We start from the raw sequence: 15853 nt of genomic DNA on the forward strand, positions 1-15853 counted from the left end.
TTAATGTTGTGTTAGAAATAGATTAGTTAGTAGCCAACCCTACTCGAATTCTCTGTGATAAGAACTTTATAGAAAATCCAGGTAACCGCCGGAGAAGTATTTATGATTATAGGAAATAAACCACGTAAGGTCACATGATAAATCATGAAGATATTCACTTAGATCCTGCTAAGATAGCAATGGAAGAGTTCGCAATCTTTAAAATGGAAAGTAAGTATTTTGTAAAATTTAGCCGGATACTATAGGCAGTTTATTAAGGATTCTTTTAGATAGATATATCCTTAACTAAGTTAACACAGTTAATTCTAAATAAGAACCCGAACAAAAAGAAGCCTTTAGCTAGCCTTACCAGAAGGAACAAAAGATTTTAAAGTATACGGTAATGCTTCAAAGTTAAAATTTGGATATATGGTAATGCGACACAAAAAGGTAATTGTGTATGCATCAAGGCAATCGCAAAAGCACGAAGAAAGCCTTACCACTTGTAAGCCTAAAAATTAGAAACCACAAGTTATCCTTAAGATTAGGAAACATTATCTAAGCAAGCTTACTATCCATATGGGTCATAAGATTTTAAGATACATATTTGAGCAACAAGAATTAAACATGAGGAAAAAGGGAAATCCTCGATGACTACGACTATGATATTTAGTATCACGAAGGAAAGGCTGAAGACGGTTAGAAGAACTATACAAATAATAAACAAAAGCCGTCGAAGTCCAGGTTGGAGACAAAATACTATTGAAAGTATTTCCTTGGAAAGGAATTTATAAATTCGGTAAGAGAAGAAGCTAAGTCTCTTATACGTAGGACCATTACCAGTAATCCAACACATAGGACCAGTAGCTTATCATTTACAACTACCAGAAGAATTAGCTGAAGTACATGATGTGTTTCATATATCCAATCTCAAGAAACATCTATCAGGCGAATCCTTGGTAGTACCTCTTCAAGATATAGAGATAAATGATAGAGAAACCCCTACAAATAAAAGATCGGAAAATTAAGTTTCTCAAACACAAACGACTAGTGTTAGTGAAAGTCCAATGGGAATCCAAAAGAGAACAAGAGTATACTTGGGAACTGGAATCAGAGATGAAGTGAAAATACCCTCATCTATTTCAGTGAATCTCGAGGACGAGATTTTTCTTAAGGTGGGGAGGATGTAACAACTGTCACTAAAATCCCTAATTAGGATAGTAATTAGCTATTAAGGAAACTCTAATTGAGGCACCCAAGTGATTCTACACAAACCCTAAAATTTTCAGAATTTTCAGAATCAGGATCAGGGCCCCTAAAACTCAGGGGGGGATAAACCCTAGCCAACGATTATCTTCATAACTAAATGTAAAAATCGAATTTTAAGAAACTGACAACACAGCAAGCCTACACGCACGAAGGGCTACTCTATGAAAATAGGGTGGTCACTCGCGTAGCGCGACGCCTAAGGGGGTACCCCCTCGCGCTACGCGACGGTGTCAAAATTTCAGTATAAATAGCAGGGGTTGGGACTTGAATTTTGGCACTTGAACGACGAAAATCGGAGTTACGTAGGTCGAGTTATAAGCAAAACAGTCCAACACACACACACAATTATCGAATCGCTGCCGCAAAACAGGGTAATTAGTCGATCGTTATTACGATTCAGTTTCCGGGATCAATATACCCAAAGAATGTCTAAGTGCCGCCCACATTGGGCTATGCTTTATCGTTGTCAATAATTCGATAATGAGCCGAAGCATTGTACCTTGTCGTTGTCGATAATTCGATATACGAGTTGAAGTACTCTACTTTATCGTTTGTCATTTTGATAAATGAGCCGAAGTATTGCACTTGGACATTCATTGTCAAAATTGATCTCGGGGAATTATCATAATCGTTGTATTGATCACTAATCCTGTTTTGTGTGCATTATTGTGAAATTAGAAATAATCAAGGCTAATCAGTAGGCTTATACACTGCTCGTTAAATCTGCAATGTGAGTCATTCTTCTTTTTTATCAACTGTTTTACAATACTCCAAATTATTTTCAAAGTGTTATAATTACAGGGACTAAGTCGTGGATATCTTGATTTATTGGTTAGTGGGGTATTGTGCACATTACTATTTCTCCCAGTTAGGTTCATTGACCTACTAGGGAGAAACGTCACTATTAGAGTTCATTGACCTAATAGTGGTATGACCATCGTCACCATTGTGACTTGTCACCATTGTGACAGAAAGCCAGATAAAAATAAGATATGAACCATTGTAATCGCTCTTATGCTGTAATTTATAACTATGAGTCATTTCCTAAAAACTGAATGAACTCACTCAGTATTTCCCCGCTGACAAAACCTTTTTCAAACATGTTTCAGGTAATCTGTTGTGAGCAAAGAAAAGTGCCAGGAAGCACTACCAGCTTAGAAAAGTGGCTCAGTGTAAATAAATAAAGGAACATGTTTTAAAAATAAAGATTTCCATGGAAATCACAGTATTGTAAATTACTGGGTTTTATCCCTAAATTATATAATGGGCAGTTTAATACTAAAGATCCTGTTTTAAAAAGACTTCCGCTGTCGCCTAAATTAAATACCGCGGGATTTCTGTTCCGCGGCTCCTGAAACGGGTCAAACCGGGTCGGGGGCCGTGACATTTACACCGACCTGTTGGAAGAAATTGGGACGAAAATCGACACATTCAATTTCATCCAACAACAAAGGATCGAGATGGAAAAAAATATCCAAGTGTCATACTATAAAAAAAATATCTCTAAAAGAAAAATGCGAAGATATGAAATTTCTTGTCATGCCCATCAATCACCGTACCGGCCCATAATTGGAATTGACATGCAAATGAAACAAGAAATCTTGAAAAAATATGACATTAGGGTTGTAAACGAACTGAAGTTCAGCGAACAGTTCGTGAACCATTCGGCGGGAAGTTCATTTATGTTCGTCTGTTTAATAAACGAACAAATATGAACAAGAAATTTCGTTCGATTAGTTAAATGAACGAACATGAATAGAGGTCTCATTCGTTCTATTGTGTTCGTGAATGTTCGGTAAGGTGTTCGTGAACATTCGTTCATTCGTTCTCTGGCCATCCACCTTTAGCATTTGTCGCGTTCGCCAAATTTATTAGTGTTCTTGTGTGTTCGTGAACCGTTCGTTAACATGCATAATTCCTTAATGAACGAACATGAACATAAAATGTCGTTTGGTAAGTGTTCATGAACCGTTCATGAACACATTTATTTCCTTAACGTACAAACACGAACAAGGCCTTGTTCGTGTTCGTTCTGTTCGTTTACATCCCTATATGACATGGATAAATCATGAAGTTTTTAATCTTTTTTTTTTGTTTTAAGTAGCTTTTTTTATTTCATGTAGTTTTTTTTAATTTTATTTGTAGTTTTTGAAAAAAAAAATATACAATCTTCTATTTTAGTTAGTGTGTTAATTTAATTAATGGAATTTTAAATAGTTAAAAAAAAATCAAAATCTACATGGCTGGGCACGCCAGCCGAAACCACGCCACCTCACACCCCTTCTTTTGAAGAATTACCTTATGGACCCCACACACCACGTGTCAAGCAATGCCCCAACCCAAGCCGCCCACACCCTGCGTTCTAATGTTTGAAATGGTTATAATCAATGTTTTCATGACCGGACCGGATAGTGAACCGGTCGGTTTACCGGTTCACTGGTCGAACCGGTTGGATCGGTCGGACCGGATTCAAGAATCGGATGATATCATAAATAATTTAATCTTCAAAAAATATAGAAAATATACCAAAATTGTTTCTCAAACATTAAACATAAATAGACAACATCATATATAAAAGCCAATACAAAAATTAAAATCGTATTATTAATTGAATACATCTATATCTATACTATATAATAAAAGAAACCATGTTTGGGACACTTGTCATTATTCTAGACCATCCTTAATTGTAGATAATTATTATTTAATTTAAATTATTAAATATTAATTAAATTAATATAAATTTTATCAACTCTAAATTATTGGCATAAACTTAATATTTAATGAATAAAAACTAAATGAATAAAAACTAACGAAAAACAATGAATAAACTAAATCTGAGATATTCGTTTACACGCTTAAAGGATATAATTTAATCAGACAAAACATAAATTTAAATTCTAAATTTAAGTGATGTTCACTTATTAATTATTAAAAAAATAAAACATAGTATAAGTAAACGGAAATTTGAAGGTGAAAGCAAATTGAAATCCTTTAGTATAGATTATATTAATTAATTAGATTTATCATATTGTTTATATAGTATATATTAGTTTTAGACTATATTAATTTTAGATCATACGGAGTGGGAGGGCATGAAGAGAGGTAATAAGCGTCATGTGTTTGCCAAATAGTAAGGGAGCGTGGTAAAAAAAAACACAAGGTGGTGTTGGCGTGAAAGTGACGTTTTTATTCAAAAAAAAAATATCAATTAATTAAAACTAACTCAAACAACACTCACCAATCAAAATCCGCCACCTCACACTGCACAATCCCTCCACCCCGGTGAAAATCTTCTGCCCTCCTCCCCCCGCCGCTCCTTACGCCACCCACGGGCCGGTGTGCCTGGCGTGGAGAGGCTTCCACACCACTTTTCAACGCCTACTCCGTTCCGTATGATCTTACAAGCTCAAGTGTGGTTAATTTAAGAATCCTAAGTTTATACAAATAATTATAGTATAACAAAAATAAGGCTAATGTTATCGTACAAAGTATCCTAAAAATGAGAAGGGAACAAAGACACAATGAATCACAAAATATAACACAATGGTATAAATATAGAAAACACACCATGTTAAATAAAAAGACACGTAGATCTAAACAAAAAATCTAATATCTAGAAGTTAAAAAACCAAAAAGCGAAAATTCACAATCTCATATCGTAGAATTACGGTTCCAATGTCGCTCGAATGAGGTCACTCGGAGTCCGTTTGATACTCTTCCCATGACTTCTTATTTTTAGGAGACAATGTATTTGATTCTAACCCAACAAAATAAATTTTTACTAATATAAACTTTATATTGTTTTATTAATATAAACTTTATTTTGAAAAGTATATTAGTTTCAAAGTTTTTTTAACGTTAATCAATATTGTTTCACTTAACAGTAGATAAACATACATATTATTTATTGTTAATGTTATTATTGTTCACTATGAGAAATTATATTAAACAACTTATTAATTAAACCAAAAGTTTAAAATAATATTAACCTAATTTAAAAAATAATAAAAAAAATCCATTTTGATTTAGAAAGATTTTTTTTTAACAATAGATAAACCTGTATAATACACATGGTTTTAAAGATATAAATTTTTTTATTATTTGCTATATAAAGTTAGATTTATTCAAGCCATACAATACACAAAGTTCTTTTAAAGTATACCTTTTTTTGTTATTCAGTATATAAAATTACATTTCTTCCACCCGTGAATACACAGGGTTTTTTTTTTAAATATAATTTTTTTATTGTTTGGTATACAAAATTATATTTATTCAAACCGCACAATAAATGAGGTTTTTAAAGATATAACTTTTTATTATTTAATATACAAACTTATATTTACTTAACACATGTAATAAATGAGGTTTTTAAAAGTATATTGTTTTTTATTTAGTATATAAAATTACATTTATTCAACTCGTGTAATACACGGGGTTCCAACCTAGTATGTGTATATACTGTACGTGATAGTAATTGTTAATTACTTAGGGTTTTTTTATATAGGTTCTAAAAATAAAAAAAATACAAATCTAATGTTTTAAATAAACTAAAAAGAATAAAAAAGGAAGTGAAAAGCCATATGGGGAACCGGAGACAGCTGTTATATGGGAATTTGGAAAACAAATTTATTAACTTTCTTAAATTATGAAGGCTACAAGCACACAGAGATTAGGTGACTTTAAAATTGGTAAAGCAAATATGGAGGAAACCCTAACGCCAATCTCTCCATCTCTCTTTGCATTCGCCGTCTCGTTGGCACTCACCACTACCGCTCCACCTCCCGCACCGTTCTATTCCGCCACTAATCATGATTATCTCATTCATCTCCCCGTTTCCACTATACCGATTCCTAGAATGGCTCTACTCTGGTGGCGACGCAAGCCGGTTTGACTGAGCTTCAGCTGATTATGTGAAGCAATGGCGGCCTCATAATCCATCCTCCACATGAGATTTTTATATCCTACGTTTCGATTTAGGCTTTTTCAGCACAGATCCGGCGAATTAGAGTATGCATAAGGTATAACTGAGTTTGGGTCTCCGGCCTCGTCTCCGACGGAGATGGTTTTCCGGCAATTAAAAAAGAAGCCCTAAATGTTTTCTTTTTTTTTTTTGGAAAAAAAATGGGTGAAAAACCGTTTCAGAAAATCAAGATTTTCTCATAAAAAACCCACTCCCGCCACATTATCATAAATTTCTCATAAAATACCCGCTCCCGCCCCATTTACCACAGTCCCACGTTAGTTTTAAACCTAATATTCTTCTCCAAACCGTCCACGTTGTTTTGCCATATTAAAACAGTGAACGAAGGTAGCTTCTTCCCTATTTCCCTCATTTTGATTTGTAAGTATCTTTGCATGTTAAAAGCTTTATAGTCCTGTTTAAATTGATGATTTGCATTTTCAACAAGTTTAATGTTTCTTATTGTTACCTTGTGAATCATGATTTATTTGACTAGTTGTTATATATATTTGTTACCTTTTTGTTGATTTTGCAATTTTGATTGCTGAAATTAAGGCGTGGATTCAATTCTTAGATTTTGTATTACACACTTTTGATTTGATGATTTTAAATTTGTGATCTTAGGAAAGTGGCCTCTAAAGTTTACTGGAAATTGCAAATTCACCATTCTAATTGGATTTATGAATTTCAAATGCAAGATATAGCTTTTCATTTTGTTTCTTTTGTGTTATATCCATATGCTTTCAAATAAATCAAATATTAGGTAACTAATCTAATTAACATAATTACACCTTTAATCAAGATGTTGATAGCATTTATGTCTTCTTAGAAACCGTTATTTGTTCTGCAATATCACTTTCTGAAGTTACGGTGACCTTTGAGTTCATAGTTTATGTTTAAACTGATGCTTGGTTGTTGACTAGGGCAAATATGTATATTGGTTTTGTAAATATGTATGTATATGTATCTAATTAAATAACTTAGTTATTTCTTTTGCTTAATTGTAATCTATAGCTATGTCGAAAAGAGGCAAACGTGGTGTTGCTTCTTTTCAAAAGAATTATAAAGAGGAGGATTATAAGGTAGATTTTGACAAAAATAATCGCCCGGTGGGTGCAATGAGTTCTCCATTTATGTCATGGTTTGGGCTGAAAGTTAGACAAACGTTTCCATATCATATTGACACGAAGGATTTTGAAAGAAACCGGTGGGAAGAATTATGGTTGGATACCAAGGTATGGTTTTTTATTTTTTTTACACATTATCATAAGATGAAATATTTGTTTAGTATTATGTTTAACCTTTTGTTTTGTAAATTTTTAGAGGTTATGGAATATTCAAACTGATGGGGCAAAAAAGTTTATGCTTAAAAAAGCAAAGAAGCTTTGTACAAAATTCAGAAGCAGGCCTGTTATCAACTATGTTAATAAAGGAAAAAAGCCTTTTGAGAAATATGCATATCTCGATCCTGCGCATTGGGATGAATTCGTTCAGAAAAAGACAAGCAAAGAATTTTTGGTATGTATGAATTAATTATTATATTATTGTTATTATTATTATTATTATTGTTATTATTATTATTATTATTATTATTATTATTATTATTATTATTATTATTATTATTACGTTTGCAAGTATTAATTGTATTTTGTTGATTTGTGTGAAGGATATAAGCGAGAAGGCCAAAGCAAGTGCAAACGCGAACACAAACTTCTCCCGACTAGGACGAACTGGGTTTGCGGGATTGGATGCTAAAACCGATATCATATGGCCTCTACTTGAAGCAAAGTATCCATATCTTAAAACTATACAAGATAAACGTGCCAAAGCGTGGATAATGAGTAAAAAAATAAAAAACCCAGAAACTAACTCGTATGAACTTGCACCAGATTCGCATGAAACAATCGAACGTTTGGTAAGTAAATGTGTTTGATTATTTTTTTAAAGTTGTATATATCTGAAACGGATGATTTAACAATATCTTTCTATAGGTCCGCACCGAGAGAGAGATGATAGAAGATGGTAGTTATTTTGCCGGAAAGGATGACCCGATTGTTAGAGTTATGGGACGTGAACACGGCGGAAGAACACGGGCAGTCTCCGAGCTTATAGGTAATGTCAAACACACACACACATATATATATATATATTTGAGTTTTTTTCATCTATTGATGCTGATGTAGTTTTGGATTTTGAGTTTATGTAGGTTCAACACAGGTTCATGGAGGATTGTTCAACAATAGTAAAAAGCGAGCAAGAAGGTGCAATAGTTTGGATGCGAACAAGGAGAAAGGCTCGGTATCATGGGTGGACAAGAATTCCGGTGGACCGATCATATCCTATCCACCTATCGAGGTAATATATTTATAGGCTGTTAAAAATGTTATATATTTTTTAAAAAATGCTTTATGGTTTCGCAGAAATTGACACCATGTGAGATGCTTTTTCCATTCCAAGTTAGCGATGAGTTGACGGTGGCTATAGGGCAGATATGGCCAACTTCTGATAGGATTCTACATGGCAAACTAATAAGCGAGGGTTTTGTAAAAGTTCAAGTAGATAATGTCATTGAAGGTTGCGAGAAAATGCCTGTTCTTGAAGTAACTAAAACTGTGGACATTAAATGTGTTGGAGACATGCTTCACTGTTTTGTTCAATGGCCAAGGGATGCAGTAAAGGTATATTTGTTTATATATTACATTATACTTTAGTATATTGATGTTTACTCTAATTTTTTTTGTTAAATTGTAGATTGTGAACAAGGAAACATCCAGCAGGTCTGTGAGTTTCCTGGAACGAACCCGAGGCTCGATTCATCAAGCCACACAGGCGCCTCGCCTCAAACACAAGCCGGTGACATCTCGGCGATTTCATGTTATCATCCAGAGGTAGTTTATATTAATTTAGCTTGATTTGTTCATATTCTAGCCATAGTTATCAAAGGCGTTAGGCGCACTCGAGGCGCATAGGCCTCGCCTAGGGCCTAGGCGCAAAGCGCAAAAAAAGCGAGGGCCCTAGAAAAAAAGCACACGTAATTGAAAAAAATAATATAATGTATTATGGGTTGAAAAAGATAATTAATGTATCTTGTAGGTGTATAAAATTAATAGTACTCTCTAAATATATTTGTAGAACTTATATAGTTAGATATTAAAATTATCTAACTAGTTTAAAAAAATAAAACTTTTTAAGATAATCTTTTTGTAAAAATTCTAACATATATAGTTAGAGTAGTTTAAAAAAATAAAACTTTTTTAGATAATTTTTTATAAGAAATTCTAACATATATAGTTGAGTACTTGCTATAATAATTTTGAATATTTGGAAAGGAAAAAGAATTTTGTTAACTATTGACACAGTCTTCTTTCTACATAGTGCCTAGAGTGCCTAGCTTTTTCTGCAAAACACTGTTAACGTAAGCTTTTAAGAAAAATTTCTCCACTCCTTTTCAAAGGTCAAAGGTCAAAACTGAGTATCCTTTCTGCAAGTCATAATGCCTTTCATTCTTTCATCTTTTTTTTTCTCCTATTCAAATTTTTGTCTTCGTTGAACCATCCACAACCACAAATATGTCCATACGGAAAGTATTGTAGAAGTTCGCCGGAAACTGGGCAGGAATCTGGCCGGAATAGTCTCCGGAAAGTTGTTTTTTGGCTGGAAGCTTACTAGAAGAGCGCCTTTGACGGCACAAGGCGGTATGGTTGCGCCTCGCCTGAAAATTGCGCCTAGGCGCAGCAGGCGAGCGCTTTTGATAACTATGATTCTAACAGTTTTTTTTGTTATTTTAGATTGAGGAAGACCCGTATGAACTACAAATGCCTATTCAACAAAACATTGATCAGATGAGTTTTATGAATATGGTAAAGCATCAGCAACTTGTTTTATATAACAATCCACACACAAATGCGCGTGTACACACACCTCTCTATCTCTATATATATGCAAACATATATAAAAGAGTACTAATCAGATTTTTGTTTCTATAATAATCCATAAGTACTAATGTTGTTTTTATAATGCTTTTTAGTTAATGGAAGTGCAAGAACTACCTGAAAAACAAATGGCAAACAGTCATGCTCCTAATCTAGATCCAGAATTTATCGATCCTGAAGTAACTACTGCTTTGGAAAGAACAAAGACTAGGCCTCGTGCAATTCAAGATATGGTTGAACTATTATCAAGGTGTGTTGGGGATAACCATAGCATTCAGATTTCTTCACCGGCCAGGATGTATCCCCAAACGGTTCAGGATAGTATTCCATATGTGGAGTTGTTACAACTATTTTCTAATGATTGGCTTGACATCACTGTGATACATTGGTTTGCAATGTAAGTTTTTATTATTGTTTTACATGGTACTGTAACATTTTATAGATACAATTCAGTTTACCAACTTTATCATTTTTTATTGTTCTTGATTTAAGGTATTTTTATGAGTCACATAATTCTCGAAGCGCATTTTTTAATCCGCACCACATCAAAGGTGATTCATGCACGAAAAATTCTGAAGGCGTTCAAGAACATATCATAGATATGTTTATGTTCCATACCGACAAAACATTTTTTCTTGCGCCATATTTAGCCGAGTAAGTTATGTTCTTCCACCATACATACACACATACATACTTAATTTTTGTATGATTTTTATTTTTTGTAGTAACCACTGGACCCTAATTATCATTTGTCCATCAACTGAGAGAGGCTATATCATTGATTCTATAAGTAGAGAAAAGGACCAGCATAGTTACCTTCTTACGTCTGTCATTGATGAAGCTTTTGGGTTTCCATTTCTTTGGGATATGGTGAATGTATGTTTTCTATTTTATTATCAGTTTATTTTCATGCATTTAAAATTCTTAATTCTTAATTCTTAATTCAAAACAGTGTAAGCAGCAAAAGAATGGTTGGGAATGTGGTTTTATGGTTATCAAAAACATGTACGAGTTTGTCAATACTATTCAACATGACTTTCCCATTAAGGCAAGTGTTTTCTATATATTTATATACTTTGTATATTTGCACTAAATTATATATTTTTCATATTACATGTTTTCTATTTATTTGTTTTAGCTTTGGAACGAAAAAGGTTGTCTTCCGCAAAAAGAAATTGACAAACTGATCCTAGAATTAACGCCACAGTTTATCAGTAGGGTGTTTCCAACGGGTCAGAGGCATGCGTGACAACAGGTAAAATGTATTTTCACATGTCAAATATAGTAAACAAAGCTAATATAATTAGAAAATGAATAATATTCTCATATATAGTCTTATTGTTAGTACACTGAATATAATTAGAAAACTAATGCTATTATATAAAGTTTTGGGACATCTACTGAGCAAATATCTGAGCAAATATCTCATGTGTTGACTTAACTTGGGAAACATACTGAAAATGCTTAGTTATTATCTTTTAGTTTGGTTGTGTCTTGAATATATTGTTTATTAATATTTTTTTTTTATCTTGATTGATTTTGATTTCAATTTTGTCAGGTGTGGTGATGGAAACTAAGAAGAGAGCAATGCAAAAAAAAGGTAAAAGTTGGAGTTCTACAACTGGATTGGAGTTGAAGTTTTTGTTTTATGTTTGAACTTTTGGTGGCAAATTTGTTTCTTTAGGAGTTAAAGTTTTTTCATTTTGTGTTTGAACATTTGGTAGGAGATCTGTTTCTGTAGGAGTTCCAAGTTTTTTTTATTTTGTGTTGAAGTGAGAGTTCGACTATTATCATTTGGTAGCAAAGTATTATGTTTTATGTTTGTTTTGAATCTATCGACTCTTAACCTTTCTTTTGTTATGCTAATATAGAAAATTACCAGTATTGTTATTATTATTATTGTTGTTGTTATTATTATTATTATTATTATTATTATTATTATTATTATTATTATTATTATTATTATTTATGTACTAGCACTTTTTTGTTATCTATATTTAATGACCCGGTTGTTTTTATTTATTGACGTGGTTTCTTAACAGCGCTAAAAGAGAGCCTCATTTTTGACTCCCTATTTGAAGTGGTTTTGGACACCGTTGTTTCTATTTACTGACGCTATTATTTCTTTTTAAAGACGCGTTTTCTTAACCGTGCTAAAAGATAGCCTTATTTTTTGACTCCCTATTTGTTGGGGCGGTCCATAAACCATGTCAAAAAACGATTTTAAATGCCCCAATAAACCATTTATGTACTAGTGCTAGTTGAGGCATAGTAGACGAAGTTAAGCCAACTGAACTACTTTAAACCTTTGTATTCGTTTACTGCGCTTTTGTGCGTGTTCAATACTAACAAGCATTGCCCATAGAATATTAAGAAAAGTAAATGGAAATAAGAAGCTTAACGTTTACAAAGTATTTGAATATTTTTTTAATTATTGTCGGTCCTGTTGGATATCATGAAGTGTGATTTTTTGGATATCATGAAGTGTGATTTTGTTCTTTCGTTATTTGGAAAACCTTATCATTGCTGTAGTAAATAGTTTATACAATTCAGACAACGAGTCTAGTTGGTTTCTATGAGTTGCTACCAAAATGAAAATAGAGAAAAAAAATATTTACTAGTGTACTTAAAAATATTACTAATCTGGGTATATTTAATTTACTTATATTATTTTTAATATATAAAACAGATACAAACCGTGTTTCCTATTCACGACCATCGCTCTCCCACGACAAATCACTCTCCAATAATCACTAGTCCTCTAAACGAAGCAAACGAATACGAACATGATTATGTTTATGTTCATTCGTTTAACTTTAATCGAACATAAACACGAACATATAATCGAACAAAGTTTTTTGTTCATGTTTGTTTACTAAGAAAATGGTTACGTTCGTGTTCGTTTAAAACCTGAATGAACAGTTCACAAACGTAAACGAACACAAACAAATTTAAACGAACATAATTGAACAAACATAAACGAACGCAAATAAACATAACCAAACAAACATAAGCGAATATAAATTAACATCAATGGATACAAACCAACAAGTCTAAGACATCATAATTTATTTTAAAAACGCATCTAAAATAGTGGTTTAAATGTATATAATTCAGGTACGTAGGTTTTTTTATATATAAATTGGTGATCAATTACGATACATTTCATTGGAAAGCCCATTTTTTATTATTAGAAATCCCAATTACTAAATATTCATATTTATATAAGTAGTTTGAAGGCCACTTTTATGTTTAAATTCATATAAATATAACTACATATACATTTAATTAAAATTTAAACGAACAAACATAAATGAATGAACAAGACGTGTATCAATGTTCGTTCGTTTAATTAAATGATTTTTTTGTTTGTTCTTGTTCGTTTGTTTATTTAAATAAACAAACATAAATTAACTTCCAACCAAACAGCTCACGAACAATTCATGAACATTTGGTTCGTTTACTGACTAAATAAACATGCAACCAACCTGTGATTCATACGGCGGATCATCGAACGATTACAAGTTTGGGTTTGATTTCAATTTCTAAGTTGTTTACAGGTTTTGGTCAGATTTCGATTTCCAATTCCTAGGGTTTGTTATCCCTTCGTCATGTTCACAAATCAGTTCAACAAATTTTCTTTGTTTTTTAGTTTTTTGGTTGAAACACATCTTTTGTTGTTATAAAAACAAAGAAACGATATGTTTCTTGCCTAGAGATTGATAATATGATCCATATCAGATTTTAGAGTTAAATTCCTTGAATAATATTGCTTATCATGTTGTTTTTAGTTAGCATTACTATTGTGTATTATCACACAGTATACTGGTTCACATACTTTTTTTCATTTTAAGATTACTCAAGACCATCCTAAACTAGATGATAGCTTGATCGCTCAATAAATACAAAACCTTATAGAAAGAACAACATTTTTATTAGCATTACTACGTTGAAAACTAAGGTAATTAATAAGTTAGGATATATACTCCTTCATACAAGGTTTGATAAGGAAAACAAAAGGCAACTAAACATGTCTTCGGGGATTTGGATGAATCTTATATTATTTAATGTAGCATTAAAAAGTGTGTTGGAAATTTAATAATTAATACTATATTATGAGTTAATATAATTAATTATTAATATTTAAGCCAAGATGAATGAGAGATCTTGTGCATTAAGTTTGTGTGTTGGAACCATAAACATGTTGGAAATTGAGCTTGTCCCACATAGGTGGAGAGATAAATTTTTTGTGAATTTATAATTAGAATTCTCCACACGAATGTATTCTTGCATGACAACTCACACCCAGTGGTAGCCAGGAGGGTGCGAAGCACCCGACCCGCGCCCGGGCACGGGCTCGGGACCGGGACCGGGACGAGGGCGATGGGCGCAATGTGGCGCTTTGATGGCGTCTTGGCTTGTGGTCAACTAGAGACTATTCAAGTTCGTAACTGAAAATAGTTAAGTATCAGAATTAATTTTTATTGAATTTTGTATTCAATATAGACTGTTTAAATTCATAACTGAAAAAATGATTAAGTCTTATTGAATTGTGTATTCAATAGAAACTAATCAATTCAAATTCTGGTTGGTTGTTATATACAAAGCTTGGTGCTTTGTTTTGGATACACGAAAATACAGAAATTCGTATGGTTCATAGCACACACAGAGAATTTCCAAACTTCGAATCCCTAAGAACTCTTGTTTCAGGTATCTTTTCAGGTGCTAGGCTAATCCCGGCAGTACAATCTGCTTAGGCTGTTGTACCCTGGGAAACAGACAGGTTCACCTGGGTGGCCCGAAATCTGTTTTAAGGGAAGCGTGATCTTCACGTGCCTCAGTCACCATTGATTTTGTTTTCCTGATTTTCCTTGTAACCTGTTCTTACTTTAATTTAAATTTCTTGTATTGTAATTTCTTTCAGTTTAGTTATGTTCTTCTTTATGTATTGTATTCATAATGTTTATTAATAAAATTGTTATTTTATTTATTTTGTGAACGGTTTCCTACAAGCTTAAAACAGATTTTAAAACCCGTTCACTACTTTGGTTTTTAAAAAATTTTATAAACAGTTTGTTTGTTCATTAGCAAACTTTTGTAGTTTGTATTGGTTTTCTGTAAACCAATCTGTTTCTGCTATAAACTGATTGAATTTTCATTCTTGTTTCAGAAATGGCTACTGTTGCAGCAACCACATCAACCACCGTTGGATCCACATCCACTACCATGGGACCATTGGTTGGTACCCAAGCGGCTCAAGCAGTTGCTAATCATGCTGAAAAACCAGAGAAGTTTACTGGTTTGAACTTTAAGAGATGGCAACAAAAAATGTTGTTCTATCTGACCACTCTAAACCTTGCGAGGTTTTTGACAGAGTCTCCTCCTGTTCTCGCAGAAGGGACATCTGATGTCCAATCTGTGAGTGCTATTGATGCTTGGAAACACTCTGAGTACCTATGCCGCAACTATGTGTTGAATGGCTTATCAGACGCCTTGTATAATGTGTATCTCAAGGTTCCAACTGCCAAAGAGTTATGGGAGTCATTGGAACGGAAATACAAGACTGAGGATGCGGGTACTAAAAAGTATGTTGTGGCTAGGTTTTTGGACTATAAAATGATTGATTCAAAAACTGTGATGAGTCAAGTCCAAGAACTGCAGATTATTCTTAGTGATATTCTGTCGGAAGGGATGAATCTGAGTGAAACAT

At 33.0% G+C, this 15853-nt stretch overlaps 1 protein-coding gene across 1 annotated transcript; it reads left to right on the forward strand.

The window, feature by feature from the left end:
* The first annotated feature begins 7658 nt into the window (after window positions 1-7658).
* Window positions 7659-10801, forward strand: LOC110876202. The gene is made up of 9 exons (XM_022124379.2): window positions 7659-7729; window positions 7878-8126; window positions 8203-8323; window positions 8418-8566; window positions 8632-8889; window positions 8963-9064; window positions 10000-10071; window positions 10239-10540; window positions 10636-10801. The coding sequence occupies exons 2-9, from the start codon at window positions 8049-8051 to the stop codon at window positions 10799-10801; spliced, it is 1248 nt and encodes a 415-aa protein (XP_021980071.2). The 5' UTR covers window positions 7659-7729; window positions 7878-8048.
* The last annotated feature ends 5052 nt before the right edge of the window (window positions 10802-15853 follow it).

This window comes from Helianthus annuus, chromosome 9 (assembly GCF_002127325.2).
Source record: "Helianthus annuus cultivar XRQ/B chromosome 9, HanXRQr2.0-SUNRISE, whole genome shotgun sequence".
In the NCBI taxonomy this organism is placed as follows: Eukaryota; Viridiplantae; Streptophyta; class Magnoliopsida; order Asterales; family Asteraceae; genus Helianthus; species Helianthus annuus.

What these genes read in the sequence shown, in the direction of transcription:
- LOC110876202 (XM_022124379.2), top strand. Translation starts at nt 8,049, where the DNA reads ATGAGTAAAAAAATAAAAAACCCAGAAACTAACTCGTATGAACTTGCA. An exon ending in ATGAAACAATCGAACGTTTG is followed by an intron (nt 8,127 to 8,202) that starts GTAAGTAAATGT and finishes ATCTTTCTATAG; the next exon opens with GTCCGCACCGAGAGAGAGAT. An exon ending in GGCAGTCTCCGAGCTTATAG is followed by an intron (nt 8,324 to 8,417) that starts GTAATGTCAAAC and finishes GAGTTTATGTAG; the next exon opens with GTTCAACACAGGTTCATGGA.